Source organism: Lynx rufus, unplaced genomic scaffold (genome assembly GCF_022079265.1).
Source record: "Lynx rufus isolate CCGP_SWC_20201006 ecotype Redwood Valley unplaced genomic scaffold, mLynRuf1.p SCAF_6, whole genome shotgun sequence".
In the NCBI taxonomy this organism is placed as follows: Eukaryota; Metazoa; Chordata; class Mammalia; order Carnivora; family Felidae; genus Lynx; species Lynx rufus.
The window spans coordinates 17,930,458-17,953,420 of NW_025814878.1; the positions used below are offsets into that span (position 1 = coordinate 17,930,458).

At 36.2% G+C, this 22,963-nt stretch overlaps 2 protein-coding genes across 2 annotated transcripts; both read right to left on the reverse strand.

Moving 5' to 3' along the window:
* Positions 1 to 271: 271 nt before the first annotated feature.
* Positions 272 to 2,106, reverse strand: GJE1 (gap junction protein epsilon 1). Its single transcript, XM_047101768.1, has 3 exons — positions 2,068 to 2,106; positions 1,199 to 1,381; positions 272 to 667 (listed from the first exon to the last, which is right to left on the reverse strand). The coding sequence occupies exons 1-3, from the start codon at positions 2,104 to 2,106 to the stop codon at positions 272 to 274; spliced, it is 618 nt and encodes a 205-aa protein (XP_046957724.1).
* A 20,249-nt stretch (positions 2,107 to 22,355) lies between these two features.
* On the reverse strand, positions 22,356 to 22,619 carry LOC124529069 (translationally-controlled tumor protein-like). The gene has a single exon (XM_047102992.1). The coding sequence runs from the start codon at positions 22,617 to 22,619 to the stop codon at positions 22,356 to 22,358; it is 264 nt and encodes an 87-aa protein (XP_046958948.1).
* Positions 22,620 to 22,963: the final 344 nt, after the last annotated feature.

Here is a 22,963-nt window from a genome sequence, read left to right on the forward strand (position 1 = left end):
AACTCTATACAAGTTCTATTTTAAAAAGAATTAACATTAGTTCTGTATATATTTTCTAGTATGTGACAAAATTAAAATAGAATGAAATGTTCAAGAATACTTGCCTTGGAACTTAGTATTCTATTTTATATTAGACATAAAGTTTAGACACACTGAGATAAGTTTAAAGAATAGATATTTATGTGTGAAATTGAGATAGTGAATAAGATGAAACTAAATGAACATGACTGATAAAGAATTGTGGCATATCGGCAGGTAGTCAACCTTTTGGTCATTGCCTAATTAGAAAGCATAATCTTCTAAATATGATTTCAAAAATTTCAGCAACACATAATACTACTGTAATTACAGTAAATGTATACATTGCAATGAGAAAAATGGTCTTCTCAAAGTGTTCTGGCACCATGCATTTTATAATAGTAAACTTTTCCCCAAAAGATCCAGCATCACACAAGTAGAGAGGTTTAACTTGGAAACCAAAGAGGTGAATCTGAAGCCAAAATGCTATCACCTCTAGACTAATTCTTAATAAAACAGAGAGGATATAAATCACAGTGTAGACAGGCTTTTGAAGAATGCATTCTTGATTGATGCTTTTACATGCAGCGTAAAGATGGAAAATAGCACCAGGAACCAGGACAATCACTAGTTGTAACGCCCAGAACACCTAAAGTATGTCAGAAATATCTTAGTCAAATCAATCCACATGTTACCAAAAACACCCTAAAGAGACTGTCTCTCAACAGAGGCAAACTTAAGAATTCTATGTTTCATAAGTCTTGCAAGCAATAAAAATAATATAATGAAGATAGTATTATTGAACATGTTTACTTACTAAGATATTTAAAATGTTAAACATCTTGGTAATTGTGAAAATGTCATATTTTGCTGTCATCATCTACCAATTATTAATTATAATGAAGTACTTTAGTAGCTACCCAATTTCCATTTTCTAATTACAGGTCTAGAGTATAATTCTAACATCAATAGATAACAGAATTCTGGAGATGGAAGAAACTCTTGACTAACTCATATTAATTCACCTGAAATATACAGCCAGTTAGAGAAAAAGTAATAATTCTACAAACAATGCCTGTTAGGACATTCTTCATCTTATTGTGACATTATTTTACATTTAAAAAGAAACCAATTTTTATCCAGTGTAGAGTAAGGCTTACGTGCCCACAGAAAAACTTACCTGTGGAGTGATTGGCCTGAACTGATTATAACAGAAGAGGTTTATTTCTCTTTTGTCTGGATCACAACTGAAGTGCAAAGCCTCATTCCCATAGACCGCAAAGCCTAACACACCAAGGAAGAACATTCTTACTGATCCAAAGAATAGGGTGTGGAATTGACCAATCACAGTTGGAGGCTTCACCTGTTAGTGATTTTAGGAGAAAAAAATGTTTTGACAACAAACATTAAAGAAGCACATGTTAAAGGATGTTTTCTTGATCACATTTAAAAATATTTAATATTCATGAATTTCTGAGGCAAGATATAACTTTAGACATCATTAAGCCCAATACAAATTCTGCATTATGAGATTGCCCAGCCCTTTTAACTCTGAAAATATGAAATGCAACTATCAGGGACACATTGCTAATCAAATGTATAATTTTGGAAATATTTAAACAGCTCTGAATTCAATGAATATCCTTACCCCCCTAATCCTTCTGCAATAAAATCAAGAGAATCTTAGAATATCTGGGACCTCTTTTAGAAAATTAGATAACAAATCTAACATTAAACTCATTGGTATGCATACTATCTTAACAACCAAATGATGTTTATTTAATTGTCATTACAGCTTATTTTCTACTTCTTAATTATTGAATTGAGAGATAGTGAGCTACTTTAAAACACTAATAGCTAAAAGTACTTCCTGAATTATTCAGGATATAGTTTTAAATTCAGCATATTTTGAAGTATATGGTTGATGTTTATATTATTCTCCATATATGTAGATGTTCTCATTCATCAATACTTATGCAAATCAGATTAAAATACAAGACAAGACTCAAACAATTATTTTTGTTTGTTTTTTGTTTGCATAATACTTACACATCCTTCATAGAAGTTTTTGATGTAATTTAGAGACATGTCTCAGGAGTTGTTATCCTGGCATCCCTGTGGGTTAATTCTTGACCCACATTGCCACTTTGCTTCTGCCAGAATCAAACTCATATTCTCCCATGACTCTTACAGCAGAAAACACTTATCACTGCAAATTTCTCTCCCCTCCTCCTTTTCTGTCTTTTTTTTTTTTTTTTCATAGATCTCTGGGGCCCCAGTCAACTTTCCCATCTCTGTCCCAAAGCAAAACAAAAACAAAGAAAAGCTGAGGGCATGTGTTCAATCTAATAATCCCTTGACTTACACTGTCAGCATAGCCAGCCAGACAGACGGGCATGCTAGCAAAGCAAGAGGCCAGCTCAACAAGGGCTCTGAACACTCAGTGCCTCTCAGTTACCTGAGAATTGCCTATTGGTAAATCAGTGGACTCTTAAGCTTAGAGTTTTCTCCAAAATGTCAAGTGATTTTTCCCCCTCCCCCTCCATTTAGGTGTATCTGAAAAGATAAGCACATAGAAAATATTCCTGATTCTTTCTTGTTTACCTTTATGGAATAGAACTAATTTCTGGGACATTTAAGAAATTGTAACAGATTATGATAGGTGCTGCAGCATCGGATATTACTGATGTGTTGCCATATTTATCTTCTTGTCAAACGCTTACCATGGACATATAAAATCTGTAGTTAGATCTCTATTCTAAGTAAAAGATGGTTTCCTACCAACCAAGATAAAACCGGGATCTGGCACAAATCGTGTGAGCAATCCTGCCTACCTTTCTTTTGTCCTTCAGTAGATACATCATCTGCTAGGCATTATTATGGGTGCTGAGATCAGCAGAGGCCAAAACAGATAAGGAGATGCCTTCCAACTGATATATCTGTATAATATATTCCACGCACTGATACTTGCCTACAGCCAATGGTGAATCAGATCTGCTTCCTTTACCTGCATTTCTCATCTTTGTTTTGTTTGTGATCTGCAATCTGTGAGGGCTGTAACTCTAGACAACTGCACTGCTCTCCTCAGCAAGCGAAGAAGCAACTGTGTAACACATGCAGTTGTAGCCAATGGGCAAGGGGCAGTGGCCTTGTTAAATCGGTGTTGTAGAGGATAGGGGAAAAAAAAACATGGACGACATAATGATCCCTCAGAGCTGTTGCATGAGAGCAACTGGTCTATATTCTCATCTTGTTCAGAAAAAGAATTCCAGGTTTGCTGTGTGTCAATTCCTATGAAGAAGCATCCAAAAGCCAAAACAATCTTTTGCATGGGAGGAATCCTTCTTTGATTTCCACCATGTACAGTAATGAATGTGATCATTTAGACCAACATATGCTAGGGTCAGACAGGTAGAAACCATCAAAGTCTTCCTGTGTTTTTTCAGAGATGAGCAAAATTGGCTTGGACCTTAATTGTGTGAAATTGCATGTGTAGATGGGAGAAACACAGTATTATTTTCATTGTTGGGATCCATGTGAGGCCAAATAAATAATACTGCTCTTCCCTTTATAGGTTATGATTCAAATGAGTCATAAGACAAAGGAGTAAAGCAGTTGGAAGCCAGAATAGTGCCCTTATTATACTTATCACCGTAAAGATTATGTTGGAGGAGGAACATGGTTTATCTCTTTGGGAAAGTGTGATTCCTAGGCAGACGCAGGTGCAGGCCTGGTCAGTGCTGTATCATGGCTGCCTTCCCTGCATGAAATGCCTCCCTCCCTCTATGAGATTTATGCATGAGAACAGAGTAGAAGTGCTGATCTCTGTGGACAACTGGCTCCCAAGGGGAAAGTCCCAAGAAATGATGAAAGCCTAGTTTTACCTTCCAAATGTAAGATAAACTCACCAGATAAGACAGTGGCTATAGTGATGCTGGCCTCCTCGTATGCATGGCAATTAGTAGAGCTGTTAATTAAGACGACAACCTGAGCTGCTTTACATGCTAAGACTTGCAGAGTACCAGGAACAGCAAAAAAAAAAAAAAAAAAAAAAAAAAGGGCAATCCCCAATGTGCAAGCATCATTTAGTCCTCTGCTTGCTTTAGGTTTGCTAATATTACATTAGGCAAAGCCAACCCAGATTTGAGAAATGGCTACTACCTCTTGAAGGACCTGCAGTCATATTGCTTACTACCAATATCCGTACCAGTTAAGAATTATTTCATAGCAAGGCACTCTCACATTTAATGGCCAAATAGCAAACATTCATATAGCTCATGGTTTGAGTGGTTATTTCTCCTGGTCTGGGTGGCTCAGTGATCTCTGCTGGGTTCTTGCATGCGAATGTGGTCAGGCAACAGGTCAGCTGCTATGTGGATTATCCGGGATGACTTAACTCACATGCCTAGAGGTTGGCAGACTTTGGGGAGAGTGATCAGGGTGACTAAAGCACATGTCTGTTTGTCATTCTGGAGACTGGCCCAGACTTCTGCTTGTGGAGGGCGTTACAGAGTTTCCAAAGCAGAAAGAATTGTAAAGGCCAAAGTGCGAGAGCATTTCAAGCCTCTGCTTGCTTCAGAGGTGCTAATGTCCCACTGGCTAAAGCAAGTCTCACAGCAAACTTGGACTCCAGCTCTCAGCAGGAAGATCTGAAGTTACATTCCAATGGCGAAGAATTTGTAGTGATTTTACAATCAACCCTGAGACTGAAGGGCATTAATTGAGGAAATCTAATATTCAAGAATCATGTCTGTTTCGAAATGCATTTTGGAAATCAAGGATTTGTGCTTTCTTCCTAGAAAAGCCTAGAATCAATTAATGAAAACTACAGTTTGGGGCCATGGGTATATGCTGCCCACTGAGCCCTTTCTTCCTGATGTGAAAGGGACGGGAAAAGAACTAGAGCAGATGGGGGAAAAAAAAAACTGGTCTACAATAAACATCCAGTAACAATGTATTAGCCTATGGAATGGTTTCTATTTGCTATTAAGTATTTAAAACAAATGGTCTCCCTGAATTCTTGCAGTTCTGTTCGGTCTGTACTCTTACAGGTCTATTCTACAGATAGGGCCTAGAGAGGTTAAGTAACTTATCCCGAGTTACAGTTAGTAAGTGGTAAAACCAGGTAGTGAAAGATAGTGAATGAATTGCCTGTTAACTGGTGGGGCTGCAGCCACATGAGAATATTATTAGGCTGATTACTAGGACCCTGAAACATGAGGAATTAAGGGGAAATAAGTCCAGACTTTCTTATTTTCTCCCGGGAAGATCTCAGGGGTTATTGGGATACATAGCAGCTGGACGGTTCTCCAGAGCTTGGCCATTATCCCATGCTCCTGGCCTGACCTCAACAGGAAGAGGAAAAGCCAAGCAGAGAACTAACAAAGTATAACGCGTGCCAGGGGAGCACTTGAGAACCACGAAGGCTTCCACAGAAATTCAGCTAAGTTGCTTTCTCATTTGGTGTCCATGTGAAGAGGAGGAACCATGTGGTATCTAAGGCCATGGGCTCTGGAATCAGAAAAACTATATTTGAACCCTGGTTTCACAACGTGGTTAGATTTGAAATCTCAGGAAAATTATTTACCATCTCTGAATTTCAGTTTCTCCAACTAGGGTTGATGGTAGTATTTACCTCACAGAGTTACTGTATGGGGATTATTAAAGCATTTGGGAGAATATTCCTCCTTTCTTTAAAAAAATTTTAAATTTTCATTCATTTTTGAAAGAGAGAGAGAAAGAGAGGGAGAATGAGTGGGGGAGGGGCAGAGAGAGAGAAAGAAACACAGAATCCGAAGCAGACTCCAGGCTCCGAGCTGTCAGCACAGAGCGCGATGTGAGGCTCCAACTCACGAACCGTGAGATCATTACCCGAGCCGAAGTCATATGCTTAACCAAATGAGCCCCCCAGGTGCCCCAATATTCTTCCTTTCTTTACTGAGAACTGAATCTATTATTTTCTATTAATTTTTCTTTTTTATGCAGATTACATAATGTTAACAAATTAATCATCCTTTTTAAGGAAGGAAGAGTCACTGCTTTCTCTAACGTAAAGAATATTTGTGTTGGCCATAAGAACATTTTAGGGAAGAATGAATAACATATGCAAATCCCATACCTGTCCTTTTTTTTTTAACATTTTTGTTGGGGTATAATTGACATATAACATTATGTTGGTTTCAGGTGCACAATGTAAGGATTTGATGTTTGTATACATTGAAAAATGTTTTTTTCTTCTGATAAGAACTTTTAAGATTTACTCTTTCAGTAACATTGAAATATGCATGTCTATTTCCAATGTCTCTCCTCTATCTCTGTTTAATCTTTTTGGGAGGGAGTGTCTCTTTCTTTAGAACCTCCTAAAATGCCAAGATATGGGCTTCTGCTCAGCAAGACTAGTGAGATTGAACCCTAGCGGAGCTTCAGTAAATGTAATCATTAAAACGTACCTCTGCTCTCCTAGCTCCAAAGGTTTTTTAAATGACCAAGTCAGTCTCATCAGTTTCCTAAGTAAATGGTCTAAAATTTGAGGCAGTAGCACTAGCTTGCCTAGAGCTTTTCATTGTAGCAGAGGAGTGAAGAAAGGCCCAGGTATTTTTCTACTATGACTACTGCTGCTACTTCTTATACACACACATACACACATGTACACACACATACACAAACTGCTGACATTTATTCATTACTACTGTTTCCAGTAGTGCTCTAAACCATGGGAGTCTTGTATAATCTTTGGCCAGATACTCTTATTTCTGAGATTAAAACCATTTAAGACCTGTGTGGTCTAGACCAGAAAGGGGATAAACCTCTAATTTTGTGCAGAAACCAAGATAGGATTGAATGAAATAAAGGTGTAGAAAAGCACTAGTTATGCTGGCTAACACATATCAACCCATATATATTTTTTATTATTACTACTTACAAGCTACTCTAAATTAACATTTTAAATTTAGTCACATGTTTTGTTTTATCTTTATTTTATATTATTTTAATTTAATTTAATTTAATTTTATTTTATTTTTTAGAGAGAAAGAGCACACAAGTGGGGAGACAGACAGAGGGAGAGAGAGAGAGAGAGAGAGAGAGAGAGAGAGAGAGAGAGAATCTTAAACAGGCTCCACAGTCAGTGTAGAGCCCAATGCGGTGCTTCATCCCATGACCCTGGGATCATGACCTGAGCAGAAATCCAGTCGGACACTCAACCAACTGAGCGACCTAGGCACCCCTGCCTGTACTGTTTTAGACCTATGCTTTTCTAGAGTTTGTGCTTATTCACCCTTATTTTTTTCATTAACCCAGTAAATATTGAGTACCTACAATGTCAGCTTCTATGTACGTTGTTGAGAATGTGTGAGAATAATACAGACCTTGCTTTCATGGGTCTTATAATAGCACATGTGCTTATATCTATAAGTATGTATGTATGTACATATGTATAAATATATGTGGTTTATATAATGCTGGTAATTTGCTTAAAATGAAGAATGATTTATGTGCAATCCTTCAGAGTATGGTCACAGACTATCTTGGCTTATTTTACATCTGGAAACAAGGAGAAATAATCTCTTTATAAGTTTCCTCTCTAGTATTCTTTTGATTCTTAGAAGTTCTCATTGTGTTACAGTAATTTACCCTCCTCCTCCTGAGATATCCAATGACTTTTGAATGGGATGAAATAGAGATCAATTTAGGTACTCCCAGTAGTAGATTTCACAGAAGGACAGCTGAGATAAGGCAATCTGGACATCTGCCTCAATTCATAAATCACAATCCTTAACCAATTCACATCTCACTGAAATCTCTGACCTGCCAAAATTGGGTTTGTCTTTCTGCATGAATAATTTATGTTCTCTGGAATGGAACTGGGAATGCCTTAGCAGAAAGGGTCAATAGCCAATCATGTTATTTTAGGCAAATGATTTAACTTGCTGGGTTGCATTTCCGGGTCTCCAAAAGCAATAGGCTGGATGCAACAATCTGTAAATAACTTTACAATATTGTGGTTTTAGGATTCTAAGTCTTGTAAACATTCTTGGAGCTACTGTACTTGCTGTGAGATTTATTGTCAGTAATTTGTATGTTGCCAATAATTGCTTGACCTAATGGTTAAATTGAAGACCTCAGTTTTCTTCTTTATCAGTGAGTTTATACATTTTACATATTTCCAATATGCCTATATTGTATGGCTTATAGTTATACAACACATATGATTTCTTTCTTTTTTGGATGCTTTATCTATACAGTCAAGCCCTATAGGAGAATACAGTCTATAAATCCAGAAGACCTGAATTTGTGTCTTTTTTACCATTACTAGTTGTTATTTAAACATTCTGTGTTAACTCTGTAAGTTTTAGTTTTTTCTAATTACAAACTCTTACCCAACAGATGACATGATTGAGAGAATAGATGAGGTAATATCTAGCAAAATGCCTGACACATAGTTGATTTCCCAATAAATATGATTTTTGTTCTTGTTATGGAGACTCTACTCATTGTATCAAACCTGAGAAGTATACAGATAGGTATACTTGAATCGGCAAACATAGATTGAATCACAGCTTGTGATAAAAATGCCTAGGGGGAGCACCTGGGGTGGCTCAGTTGACTGAATGTCTGACTTCAGCTCAGGTCATGGTCTCACAGCTTGTGAGTTCGAGCCCTGCGTCGGGCTCTGTGCTGAAAGCTCGGAGCCCGGAGCCTGCTTTGGACTCTGTCTCCCAATCTCTCTCTCTCTCTCTCTCTCTCTCTCTCTCTCTGCCCCTCCCCACTTGTGCTCTCTCTCTCTCTCTCCAAAAATAAATACACATTAAAAAAAAATGCCTAGGGAAAATGAGCTAACAACATTAAACCTCACTTTCCTGGGAGTTGCTTAGCTCTCTGGATCTGTAGATTTGTTTTCAATGAATTTGGGGGGAAAACCAGCCATTATTTCTTCAAATGTTTTTCTGTCCTTTTCCCCTCTTGTTCTGGACTCCAATTACATATATGCTAGAATGCTTGATATGGTACCTGATCCTCTCTAAATTCTTCTCTCATTGTGTGAATAGTTATTGTAATGTCAACGGATCTTTTCTTCTACAGGATCTCATCTAAAGTTGATCCTATTCAGGGCATTTTTATCTGTGGTATTGTATATTTGCCTCTGGGACAAGGGTCAGTAAACTGAAGCCCATAGATCAGCCACCCCTTTTGTGAAGTAAGGTTTCATTGCAGCATAGCCATGCCAATTCATGTTGTCTGCAGTTGCTTTCGTTCTACAAGGTCAGAGTTGAATAGTTGCAGCTGAGATTATGGCCCATGAACCTAAAATATTTACCATCTGGCTGTTTAAGAAAAAAGTTTGCCGACCTTTCTAGAGCCAATCCTGCTCTAGAAGTTGAATGTGGGTCTTTTTTTAATCTTCTATTTCTCATATCATCTTGTTAATATTTTTCCCTACCCTTTTAAACGTAAATGGGATACATTTTAACAGCTGTTTAATGTCCTTGTGTCTAGTTCCATCATTTCTGTCATTTTTGTGTCATCCTAATGATCGATCTTCCTCATTATGGGTTATATTTTCTTATTTTTTGTATGCCTGGTAACTTATAACTGGATTCCTAACATTTTGTGTGTTGTTGCATTTTGTTGTTTTCCTTTCAGTGGTGTTAGAATTTTTCCTCACATGCAGTAGGCTACTCAAATCAGTTGGCTACCTCTCAGTCGTGTTAAGATGGGTTTAGATTAACTTGCAGTAGGGCAAATCTAGGTTCACAACTAAAGTGATATGTATGTATGCTGTGTATTCTACAGTATATACCTTGCGTTACAAAGTCTTTCCACTCTGGCTGTGGAGACACAAACTATTATCAACCCAGTTTGTACTTCAACTCTTTGTGGGTGGTTCTTTCTCTGACCTTGGGAAGTTTCTTCTATGCTTGAGCAGATCAGTACTCAGTCAAAGCCTCAAACGAACCCCCACTGCTGATCTCCAGGGTTCTCTTTGTTTAGCTCCTGCCTTTATCGTACTCTGTTCCCCAAATTCTAGCCATCTTTGTCTCTTCAAACACTGATTTCTAATGCTCAATTCAGTGAGGCCAATGAGCTTTGTTAGGGTTTCCATTTCCTGAACAGTGACCTGAGCTGCATGTGGGCTTGCTTGGTTTATTTCCCTTTCCCCAGTGACTTCAGTCCTGTGCTGCTTGTTTTCCAATGGCTGTCTCATATTTTACAATGATCCTTCCTTTTTGGGGTCCAGTTTTCTAGTTGTTTGTAGCAGAAAGCAGAAAGAACATCCAGTCCTCATCACTCTATTTCTACATAACACAAAAGCCTTTAAAACTAGTTTCATGGTTCTCAACAATGTTCGGAAGACTAAAGGTCGTGGGCACTCTGAATACATATAATTTCAATTTTGCAATATGCGTAATATGGTAGATCTTATTTTATACTTAAAATTTAGAAGTCAACAGAATACTACCCAAGTGTCAAGTGGTGTAGGGTCAGCAACAAGTCAAGCTGCATTGATAGTTTAGTAAAGTTGCTCAGAATGAAGAAGTCTGAAGTCCTTCCTTTCAAGCTGTACAACTCATCAGTTGTGTGATGTTGGAGACATTTCTTCTTTTTTTCATGGATTTCAATTTCCTATCTATAACAACAACAAAAAAGTAATGCCCATCTCATAGGGTTGCTATTGGGATCAAATGAGATAGATTATGTATTTAACATAATATCTAGCACTGTAAGTACAATATTAACATAAATATTACTGTACTGTTGTTGATATGATTGTTATGGAGAAGGTGGTCATTTATTGTACTGAAAATAAGTCTGTAGGCCTTTAAGTACCCACCATGCTAGAGTCCCTGGAAATTCTTTGTGCTTTATCATTTGGATCAAAGCAGACCAATTTACTTGGCTGCAACTGACTGGACCAGCTCTTAGGGCACCAGCCAAAGCCATCCATGAACTGACTTAACTCAGAAGGTCAAGCCTAACAAGGTCTTCTTATTTAAATGGGGTTAGCCTGACTGAGTCGTATCTCCCTTCCTTGTGTATTAAAGGCTATGGTATTTTTCCTATATGCTATCCCCCCCACTGCTGGGAATATTGGCTGCTGGCTGGGTATGAGTACATCCTTCACTGAGCATAGCCCTCTTCTGCAAGGAGACTTCTCACCTGAGCTTGTGTTCCTTCCCAGAGGGTGACACATGGCCAGAAACGTGCTGAAGCAGAGCCGAAAGGCCCACTCCCATTCCATTTCAGAACAACCATGAAGGGCATCTCAGCTCTTGGAATGATGGAGCCTTCAGGTACAGCCACTTTGCAGGTGTTTCTTCATCTGCTCAGTCCTGCCTTCCTCATTTCCTTCCAGGGTCAACTCTTGAAAGCACTTCAATAAACCTCCTGCATACATGTTGCCATTTCAGAATTTGTTTCTATGAAACCCAGACTAAGACACTTGGGGAACATGAGAACCTGCATCTTATAAATGTGATTTTGGAGGGCTCTTATCTGAAGTGACCACAAATTGCCATTAGCAAAGGAAAACCTTTGACATCTGGATTGGCTATGTGCATGTGATTAATATTCTCATTAATAACTTCATGATGACTACGAATAGGAGTGTGTTAGCATACACCTTCCAACATGTTCAAGTTTTCATGTTATTTCAAATTATTTCAATGCTAAAAGAGTTAATGAGCATTATGGCACTGTGACTGGATCCTTTAGATTTATTACTGGAGGTTATTCTCATCTTTCTGAAAAATATTGAATTTTTAAATTTGGGCATGCCCAGTTTTATTTATTTATTTTTCATGAACCAGGTTTCTGTAAAGAGGTACACATCTGATAGCACAAGGTTTTTTTGTTTTGTTTTGTTTTGTTTTAATTATTTCCTGTAAACTCAAACTCAGAAAGCTCATGCCTAATACTACTCTTTGTTGGTGACTTTCCCTTATTTCACACCAATTTTCATCAATATAAGTTCTGTAAATCATCAATTTGTTGTAAGTTTTCAATGTTGGACATACTGAGAAATTGTAAATACTCCTGTTGTATGCTTTCATGTGGGGAGAATTTGTGATTCTTCTATGTTTGGTAACTGCTGCTTTATTTTACTATATGTTGACTCCTATTTTGTGTTTTTGAAATTCATAGCATTCCTTTAATTTGTGAAATGCTTATAGAATCAAACTTTAGTGCATATATTCAGTCTTATGTGCACAAACTCCAGATTACTGAATTAAAACCCCGTGCTAAATTGTTGGGCTATCATTAGAATTTCCATTCCTTATTCCCTTTGTGACATGTTACCAGGGAAAATTCATTGCTTTGAATAATAATGAGCTGGAGACAAATTTAGCCTTTGAAAGCTGATTAATGCCTTTCTCTGTTTTGAACACCTAATATATAAGCCACCTTTACTTCTTTTTATAAGGAAAATTTAATGGCCATTTTTCTATGAATTCCTACTTATTAAGTATTGGAATGTGCTAATTTATCTTTAAAATGCTAATATAGATCTTGGGATGGAAATGTACTGGAGCTAGTAAAATATGAAACCATATGTGAGATGACTTTGTTAATATGCTACTGACTATAATTATTTGAGTTTTATGAGTCATATGAACTAAAACCATCACATATTCTGATAGTTTCAAAAAAAATGATTTTTCCAGCTTTATATGTTAGGGGTATAAACTTTTCCAGGTGTATTAAAAGGTCCTGTGAATATCTAGTCACCCTATGATCACAAGCATTCTTTGACACTGAAGTGAATGGATACCAATGCCATTTTTTGTTGGTTATCAAGATACAAATAATTTAAGATGAGTGTTGTGCTGTTTCTAATAGCATTTTTTATCTGTAAAATTAATATGGGACTTCTTAACCTATTTTGGGTGAGGTGGCAGGTTTCTAGCAATATTAATCGTGATAATGTTAGAGGTTTATTTATTAAAAGCAATTATATTAAGGATGAAGATAATAAATATGGAGTTATTTGGCTAACAGCCATTCAACTTTACGGTAAGTAACAATAAGCTGAAAGATGACTTTCTGCCAACAGATCTGTTAAAAACTTGTAACACTGAATTATGAATGCAAACTTAAATGGATAAGAAAATGAAAATTGTTCATTTGTTATCAAATGACCTGAAAAGATCTTGTGAAAAAGCAAGACTCTTTTGGGGTCAATTCCCTGGAGTTGATAGAGCAATTTGGAATTGAATGGTATCACAGACATGATATAGAGCCCTTCCATTGATTGCTGATACATGAGAACTCAAAAGTATCAACAATCTATTAGGGTTTTGAGACTGTCAGTAGGGGCACCTGGGTGGTTCAGTCAGTTGTGTCCGACTTGGCTCAGGTCATGATCTCACGGTTCATGGTTTGAGCTCCACATGGGGCTCTGGGCTGGTGGTGTGGAGCCTGCTTAGGATTCTTTCTGTCCCTCTCTCTGCCCCTTCTCCACTTGTGTGCTCTCTTTCCCTCTCCCTCTTTTTCTGTCTCTCAAAATAAATAAACTTAAAAAAAAAACTATCAGTAGATGTGTGATTCTATTAGTTTACCTGTGAATCCTTCATAAAATATAGAAATCCTTGGTCTTCTCTGTGTCCAAATAAGATTTTAATAACTCTTCACATCCCCTTGGAGCCAAATATCCTATATATATAGTTTCTTATAGTAACTGTAGGCTGAAGATATATTTTTGTGTAGACGTGGGTATATGTGTTTGGGTAAGTGTATCTTTTTGTGAGATTAAGAGACTGCAGAGAGCCATGGATATTGAGGTTCTTTCTTTGATTTAACATTTTTGTAAAATCACAATTCAAGGTCTTTGGATAGTTTTTCACAACCATTAACCCTATATCAAATCGCAAAAGATCTTAGTGTTTTAACTCGATGCCTACATGGAAAAATATTAGAATAAGAACTTAAAAAAAAAAAAGCGTTCATAGGAAGAAAGAACAATAATGCATTTCTAGTGATTGATTATCTCTCCCCTCCTCTTCCTCTACTTCTACTAGTGTAGTTCAGGTCTGGTATTAATAGTTTGAGGTTGTCTTCTTACTGCCATGTTACCTGCTCAAATGCTTCTACACCCAATGTCAGAATAATTGTCCTACATGTGGTTTTGTTGTTTCCCTCCAAATCTTAATCACCAGAGACTACATGCCTTAATTTAGCATTTGGAGTATTCTACAAGTTGACCTTTTTCAGTCTGTTCTCCCATCCTTCTAGAAAATTCTATGCTTCAGCCACTCCAGACCATGTTATATACCTCAAATGTGGCTTATTTTTCTTTCCATATGTAGATCCTTTGCATTTTCCAAAAATGTCCTCCTATTTTATCTTCCCACCATACTGTTTATTTTCCTCATTAAAATCTTACCTATATTTTATGGCTAAATTTAAATTTCTTACATCTATGATTCCATCTCTGATCAACTGAGCAAACAGCAAACTTTCTCTCTGAATTTTCAAAACATTTGGAAACATACAGGGCTAATACTAAACAAATTAGAAAAACCGACTTCATCTGGACAGACAGTCCCATAGGCACACAGCACGGTGAGCAGACTGATTAGGAAAAGGACCTCCTAAACCTTGTAGATGAAGCTCCTTGCCAGAATGGGGGGCTTAAAGAACGGAGATTTGCTAGACTTCAGTTCTCTTTTCTGTCACTGTCTGGCTGACCTCAGATATATTATTTTACCTCTCTAGGTTTAGTTTTCTTCCCTGGGAAATGGGGATAATAATATGAAATTCATACTATTGATAAGAATAATATAGAAAATAATGAATGTAGATGTCTAGCTGGATATTTGGCATACAAACTCTAATCAGTAAACTGTATCGACCTTCACAATTATTATGTTTTATGCTACCATGGTTAGTTTCAGGGTTAGTCTGTTTTTCTCCTTGAATTAAAGTTTGGGGTATGGGAATTAAATATATTTGTAGACACAGATGCACTTTTGTTTCTTTGACTGAAATGTTTACTGATGATCATTATTAGATCAGTACCTCTTAAATAAATATTAACAAGACTATGTTTTTTGAGCCAAGATGTTATTTTCTTCTGCTGTTGATATTAGCTAGATACATATAGACATATGAGCCTAGAGAGAGAGAAAATAAATATGAGGAAGGTAGTAGTCTTATTAATACCCTGACCTTGATTTAAAGTTATGATAGATTTTGAGAAAGACATTTGTTAGTATGATCAATCATTCCCATTCAACTAATGAGAACATTTTCCATTTTCTGAAAGACAATTTGTGAAAAAATATCAGATTACTGACCACAAAAATGTCAAAACCACCTAGTTATCTGGAAGAAACAGCGATAGAGATGATTCTCCATACAACACCAAAGAAAAAGACCTTAGCCTTGACCCATGGAGATTGCCTTCAAGGCAACAAAGTAATTTATTTTTCCGACCTAAGCTCATTCAAATTCTTGTCTTCTCTGGCAATATTGCTTTAGGTTATATTCAGTGGACCAAATTCATATCAGTCTTTTAACCTCTCCAGAGCACTTTGTAACTGTATATATCGGCTTTGAGTGGAACTTTTCCTATTTCATAATTGGGCTCTTCATGCCAAGAAACCTTTGGGGGAGGAGGGGCAGCCAGGAAGATATGAATGTAGGAGGGAATTGGGCCAAAGGAAGATATTTGTTAAACATTCGTATATTTGCTTTGGGAGAGTGTAAGTGACTTTAATATTTTGGCTATGTTTATATTTATAAAATATGAAAGCCTCCCTGTGAAAAGGAAGCATTCAGGTAAAAATTGACAATTCAGGCAAAAATGACAAATATTTGAATGTTTATAGATATTTAGATGCTTCCAAGTTCTGTAATCTGCTTGTTGTAAAACTGGATACTGTGGATAAGAAAACAAACAATGTAAGCCTTTGTTTGAGTCCTCAGTCCTGGTGTTCTCCCTGTACTATAGTAGAAAAAAAAATGAGTAGTAATAAAGTCACTTAATCAGATATATGGAATTATTTCCTTTTTATTTTATTAATTATTATTTTATATTATTTTATTTTTTATTATTATCTTATTACTTCAGACAAGATCCACAGGTAGGTGGTGAAAGAACCAGACTTTGTGGGAGGAACTTTTCTTACCTGAGATCATTCTGTTTCATAATACTCACCAGCAGTCAGAAGTCAATGAACTTGATACTTAACCACACTGAGTTTTTCATGTGCTTCGTGACTCAGTAGTTGCAGCAAAATAAAAAGTTTGAATTACCAACTACGTTTTTGTTAATGAAATCATCTTATGCTGTGTTTAGTGTGTGAGACTCAGTGTATTTTCAGAACTGAAAAATAAATATGACTTTAGGCTATAAGGCTAACTCCTTTATTTTTGTGTTTAGAAATGAGAAGATAAGAGAAGGGTGTTCCAAACCGTCAAATGCAGGAAAATGCTTTCCAGTGAAATAAAATATTTCAGCTTTTCGAAGTGCTTAAGTCAATGGAACCTAAAGTATCAGTCTAGCTTGGATCATAAATTCAGCTATGGAATTTTAAAAATTTTTGAAGAAAATAAAAGTAAAAGTGAAAATACCATCCCATTGTGGGTTGAATTATATAGCATGTTTTACATTTTTAATGTTTTGTGGCTTGCAAAGATTTCTTTTTTGCATGCATTATTTTAGGTAATTTATATCATAAATTCATGACATGTGTAAGGTAACTATGACTTAATAATATTTGTTTTTGTCAAGGTAAAGCCTCTATTAATCAAATTAAGTATCATCCTTATATAAATAAAATTTAAAGCTAATTATTTTTCTGACCTCACATTCAAGGTCTGGTTACTGTACCTATACTCAAATAGCACAGATGAAAGGAAAATGCTGGAGATGTAATAATTCTATTGTCATTCTTTTGTTATTTTGATTTGGTTCTTGCATTTACAAGCAGTTGATTTGTAATTGAGATTTACGAAATGTGAGCAGCACTCAGCAGGTGGCGCTAATGAGACACAAAATATGAATCGTCAACTCCTACAGCCAGAAATGTATTAGTTTAGCAAATAAGAATGTTGGGGGTAAAGACAGTCTGATCACATTTTTTCTCATTTGAGGAGTGCTGAGGCCACATAAAATGATTTTAAAGATTTATTCATCCCCTACTTTATACTCAATTCAAAGATAATGTTTATTCCTTCTTTTCTACTTCATAATATTTGAAAAAAATAAAGCACCTTCTTTCACTGAAAGCTAAACTTTCAGTTTGCTCCTTTGCCCGTATGAACTTTCTTCCATTCATATGCTGGAAAAAACTGAATCACATTGTGGTTATTCCTTTAAGCACAAAATGTGGAATTCAAAAGAGCCACTAACTCCCAAGAAATTATAATCCTTTTTATCTTTGAGGATTTTTAATCTTAATCTTAGTAGATTATTTACTAGTTTAAGATTTAGGCCAAGTGTTCCAAGGGGGGAAATTCCTTTTGTCTTGTGGCTCTACTAAACATTCAGAATAAAAACCTTTGTATTGTGGCAATTAAATGAACTTTTCAGCATAAGGAAACACTATTTAATTAGAAAAGATAGAAGTATTTGCTTATTTTGTCAATTTAACAAACTACACAAATAGCATACACTCGTGTGTTATAAAGTGCCTCGGTGGCCCCTGAGCAAGTTATTTGAGCAATATCCCACCAAGAAATAAAGAGTTGCGTTTTAAATGGGGAAATCAGCAGAGTTAGCACAAAAAACATACTAATACATGTTCTCTGAAGTTACATTTCTACATAGATTAAGTGTCCATGGACATTTTGGTATCCTCAGTTTCTCAAAGTTTAATTTTCTTCCAGTAAGAACCAATATCATCCCAATTCTATGTTCTATTTTGAATAAAGTGGTCAATTTCACATTTTTGTGTATCCTATTTGAAACTAGTGATAGATAAAACTGCTTCAAGGAAGTTCCCTCTAAATGACTAAGGTTAAGAGACTGCTGTATAAAGGATGGTCTAGTTAACTTTCTTTTTTTCCCCTAAATAACACTGATGATTGGAGACTCATAGAAATCACATTATTATATAACCAGATCAATTTTTTCTCATGAAGAAACATATTTAACTTTGGTTTTTATCAACAAATCAGAGATTATGACTGTTGTATCCATTGCCTTTCTCAATAGAAATGATCACTTCCTGGTACCAGATTTTGTTGTGCATAGTGGTGTAACCAAAGGCCATACATTAATGAATTCAGGGTACAAATATTTTATGGACATAGCTATAGATCTTTGATAATTTTATAGGATCAAGTTGAAATGGTTTCTCAACGAAAGGAGTCTGCTAAGACAGCCATTCAACTTTTTGGTAGGATTTTCTGAGAAAATTTTAATGTTTCCTGTCCCCACAAGTTCCCTAATTGGATATGAACTGATTAGTTTAGGTTGTTCTTTTCATTGCTTTAAGATGAAAGGTTAGGGTAGTAAGTTGAGATTTTTCTTTTTTTTAAATATAGGTGTTTAGAGCTATAAATTTCTTTCTAAACATTGATTTGGTTGTATTCCTGTAATTTTGGTATGTTGCATCTTTATTTTCATCTTAAAATATTTTCTCATTTCCCTTGTGATTTCTTATTTGACACATTGGTTCCTGAGGAATTTGTTGTCTAATTTCCACACAGTTGCGAATTTCCTACATTTCTTTGTTAATGATTTAGAATTTTATTCCACTGTCGTCAGGAAACATACATTGTATGATTTTAATAATTCTATGTTTATTGAAGATTGTTTTGTGGCCTGGCCTATGATCTATCCTGGAGAATGTCTCATATGTACTTGAGAAGAATATGTATTTTTCAGTTGCTGAGCAGATTGTTTTAATGATGTCTGTTGGGCTTAGTCTGTTTATCGCCTTCCAGTTTCTTGTTGCTTCCTTGTCTAGTTGTTCTAGTCATTATTGAAAGTGAGATATTAATGACTCCAGCTATTACTATTGGTTATCAGTTTATCCTTTTTGTTTCACCAATATTTGCTTCATGTATTTTGAGATGTAGTGGTTAGGTACAAATGTGTTTAGAATTGTTAAATATTCTGGATGGACTGACCCTTTTATCATTATAAAATGCCCTTTATCTCTAGTACCCTTTTTGTTTTAAAGGCTATTGTTTTAAATGTTTACTTATTTGGAGAGAGAGAGAGAGAGAGAGAGAGAGAGAGCATGAGCAGGAGAGGGGCAGATAGAGAGGGAGAAGAGACTCTTGCCTCCACACTGTCACTGCAGAGCTCAGAGCCCAATGTAGGGCTCAGACTCGTGAACCGTAAGATCATGACCTGAGCCCAAACTGAGTCAGAGGCTTAACCGACTGAGCCACCCAGGCACCCCCATTTTAAACGCGATTTTGTCTGATACTAGTATAGCACTCCAGCTCTCTCATGGCTGCTGTTTGCATATATTTTTCCATTTTTTTCCCTTTCAACCTATGTGTACCTTTGAATCTAAAGTGTGTCTGCCTCATGCAAATTTAGATCTCTCTCTCTTTTTTTTTTTACTCCAGTTTGCCAGTCTCTGCTCATGACTTGCATTGTTTAATCCACTCACCTTTTATGTTATTATTGATACAGTTGGATTTTGTGTGAAATTTTTCTTGTTGTTTTTTGCATGTGTCATATCTTTTTTGTTCTTCTGTTCCTTCTTTATTGCTGTCTTTTGTATAAAGTAAATGTTTTCTAGTTTAACATTTTAATGCTTTAAATAGTTGTTTTACTATATGTTTTTTTCTTTCTTTTTTTTAATGTTTATTCATTTTTGAGAGACAGAGAGAGACAGAGCATGAGCGGGGGAGGGGCAGAGACCGAGGGAGACACAGAATCTGAAGCAGGCTCCAGGCTCTGAGCTGTCAGCACAGAGCCCAATGCTGGGCTCGAACTTGTGAACTGAGAGATCATGACCTGAGCTGAAGTTGGATGTTTAACCAACTGAACCACCCAGACACTGCAGTTTTCTGCTTTTTTCTTGGTTTGTCTAGGGCTTATCACATATATCTTATCAGAATCTACTTCGAACTTACACTAAATTAATACCTGTTTATGAGTGTGGTACAAGCCCAACAATACATTGTTATAATTTTTACCTTATATAATTTATTTCTTTTAAAGATGCTGGGAGAGGAAAGAGTGAGTATGTATTTTCTGTTTGTTATAGTAACTTTCCGATTTACCATCCTGGCTCTTTTCATTTGTTTTTGTGGGTTCATTTAGCATATTTTTCTTACTCGTATCTAGGTCTGTTCCCACCCACCTACTTTGTGCATTAATTGTCAAATATTATTATGTTTCTATATATTATGGGCCCAACAATGCAATTTTATATGTATTGTTTTAAACAACTGCTTTTAAAAATAAGTTAAGAGATACGCTATCCTTTCTAATTAAATTTACCCACATTCTTTAATTTTTCATGTGGATTTGAACTACTGTCAGCGTCACTTTCTTTGTTTCATTGTTTTCAAGAGTATCTATTAGCTTGGACTTCCTCATACTCTGTTCCTGATATGGTTAGTTCCCTTAGGGAGAGCTTTGGAGCTTTCTGCTTTCACAGCTTATCTCTTCCTTGTGCAGAATCTCTTTGTCATTGAGTGCTGATTTGACTATGATGTACTTTGGTACCATTTTTTTTAAACCATAGGTAGAGGTTTTATTAAAAAAAAAAAAAAGCAAGAACAATCCCCCAAAGACTTCTTTTGACATTAAAATGTAGAACAGATAATTCTACCAAGGAATTCTTATAGACATAAATGTCTAGGTAAAATGCAGAACCTTAGTAACTAAATATGATTTTATCATAGTTATCTTTTTTAAAAAATACTTTATTTTTTAGAGCAATTAAAAAAATTTTTTTTAACATTTATTCATTTTTGAGAGACAGAGTGCAAGCAGGGGTGGGGCAGAGAGAGAGACACAGGATCTGAAGCAGGCTCCAGGTTCTGAGCTGTCAGCACAGAGCCCAATACAGGGCTCGAACTCACAAATCAAACGATGAGATCATGACCTGAGCCCAAGTCAGACACTTAACTGACTGAGCTACCCAGGCACCCCTATTTTTTAGAGCAATTTTTAAAGTGGCTTTAAGTTCACAAAAAAAGTTGATTGAAAATTACAGATTTTCTGTACATTACCTCCCCTCATAGCCTCACTATCAACGTCCTGCAAAGGTTGGTACACTTTTTATACCTAACAAACCAATACTGACAAATCATTATCACCAAGAGTCCATAATTTACATTAGACTTCACCTTTGGAACATCTATGGCTTTTGACAAATGAATGAGATATATCCACCATTATGGTATCATATGGAGTAGTTTCACTGCCCCAAAACGTCTCTGTGCACTGCCTCCTTTTCTCTGCATCCTTCCTAAGGTAACCTCTGGCAACTACTGATCCTTTACTGTTTCCATAGATTTGTGTTTTCCAGAATATCATATAGTGGAATCACACAACACGTAGTCTTTGCAGATTGGCTTTTTTCCCTTGCAACATGCATTTAAGTTTCCCCAGGTCTTTTCTTGGCTTGATAGCTAATTTTTCAATGCTGAATAATATTCCATTGTCTGTATATACCATAGTTAATATGTCCACTTACTAAAGGACATCTTGTATACTTCCAAGTTTTGGCAATTATGAATTAAATTGTTATAAACTTCCTTAGAGAGGATTTTGTGTGGATTTAAGTTTTCAATTCATTCAAGTCAATACTAAGAAGCACAACTGAAACATTTTATGATAAGAATTTATTTAGCTTTATATTTCCAGCTGTCTTCCAAAGTGGCTGTCTCATTTTGCATTTCCAGCTGCAATACATGAGAGTTCTAGTTGCTCCACATCCTCATCAGCATTTGATATCATCAGTATTTTGGATTTCGGGCCATTCTAATAGGCATGTAGTAGCATCTCGTTGTCATTCTTGTTTTGAATTTAAATGCATCTTATTTTTAGACAGCCTACATGACATGTTTCTTCTGCTTAAAAACAATTCCTCTGCTTCAAATAAATCAAGGACAAAATAAATGAAGAACTCAAGATGATAACGTTCCCTTTGTCTAAGTTCTGGCATTGTGTGGATGAAAAGCAGCAGCCAATTATGGCAACGGGCAGTAACATCCGAAGTAGCAGCCAATTATGTTACCATTTTGTCACATGTGAACCGTCCTTACTGAAAATCATATATGGGGCCACACCATCCTCATGATAGTCCAGCAGAACAACCATGTCCTCTGGATTTATGTTGTCATAAGTAGAGAATTGGTAGTTTTTGAAATTAGCAAGGATGTGCTTGATTTGTTCTACAGCCCCTGTCATAAACAGTTTAACTCTTTCTTGGTCTCTGTTCTTCAAGTTTGCCTTTGATTGATTTTATATAATCTTTGATGTGCTTCTCGTAGCTTTCTGTTGTGATTCTGGTTTCTTGCAAGTGATAGTTCATGACAATGTCAACATCAGCAATTAGCATGCTTCCAGTACCTTTGTCCTCAGGGCCTCCAGTGAAAGCATTTCCACTAATGAGTGACTCATCAGTCTTACTCTCTGTCTCACTGACCTCATGGTTGATGAGGTCCCAGCAGATGATCATGACAATGGCTGCAGAGAGTCAATGGTGGTGCTAGCTTAGCATGAGCCCAGAGCTGGCAGTAAGTGGGATGCAATCAGAAGGGCATACTGGAGGAGGGGGAAATGGGTGGAAAAGCTCACTGTTTATTAATTTGTAATTCCCTAATTATGTTGAGCATCTTTCCATTTACTTATTTGCCATCTGTACATGTTCTTTTGTAAGCTGTCCAGATTCTTTTACCTATTTAATATTGAGTTTTTTGGTTCTTTATTGTTGACTATTAAGTGTTTGTATTTTTGAATAACATTTACAGCTATATGATTTAGAAATATTTCTTTTCCCACTTTGTGATTTGTCTTCTCATT

Coding starts and splice junctions, on each gene's coding strand:
- GJE1 (XM_047101768.1), bottom strand. CDS start 2,106: ATGTCTCTAAATTACATCAAAAACTTCTATGAAGGATGT. Junction 1,382..2,067: donor AAAACTTCTATGAAGGATGT/GTAAGTATTATG, acceptor AATCACTAACAG/GTGAAGCCTCCAACTGTGAT. Junction 668..1,198: donor TCAGGCCAATCACTCCACAG/GTAAGTTTTTCT, acceptor GACATACTTTAG/GTGTTCTGGGCGTTACAACT.
- LOC124529069 (XM_047102992.1), bottom strand. CDS start 22,619: ATGATCATCTGCTGGGACCTCATCAACCATGAGGTCAGTGAGACAGAG.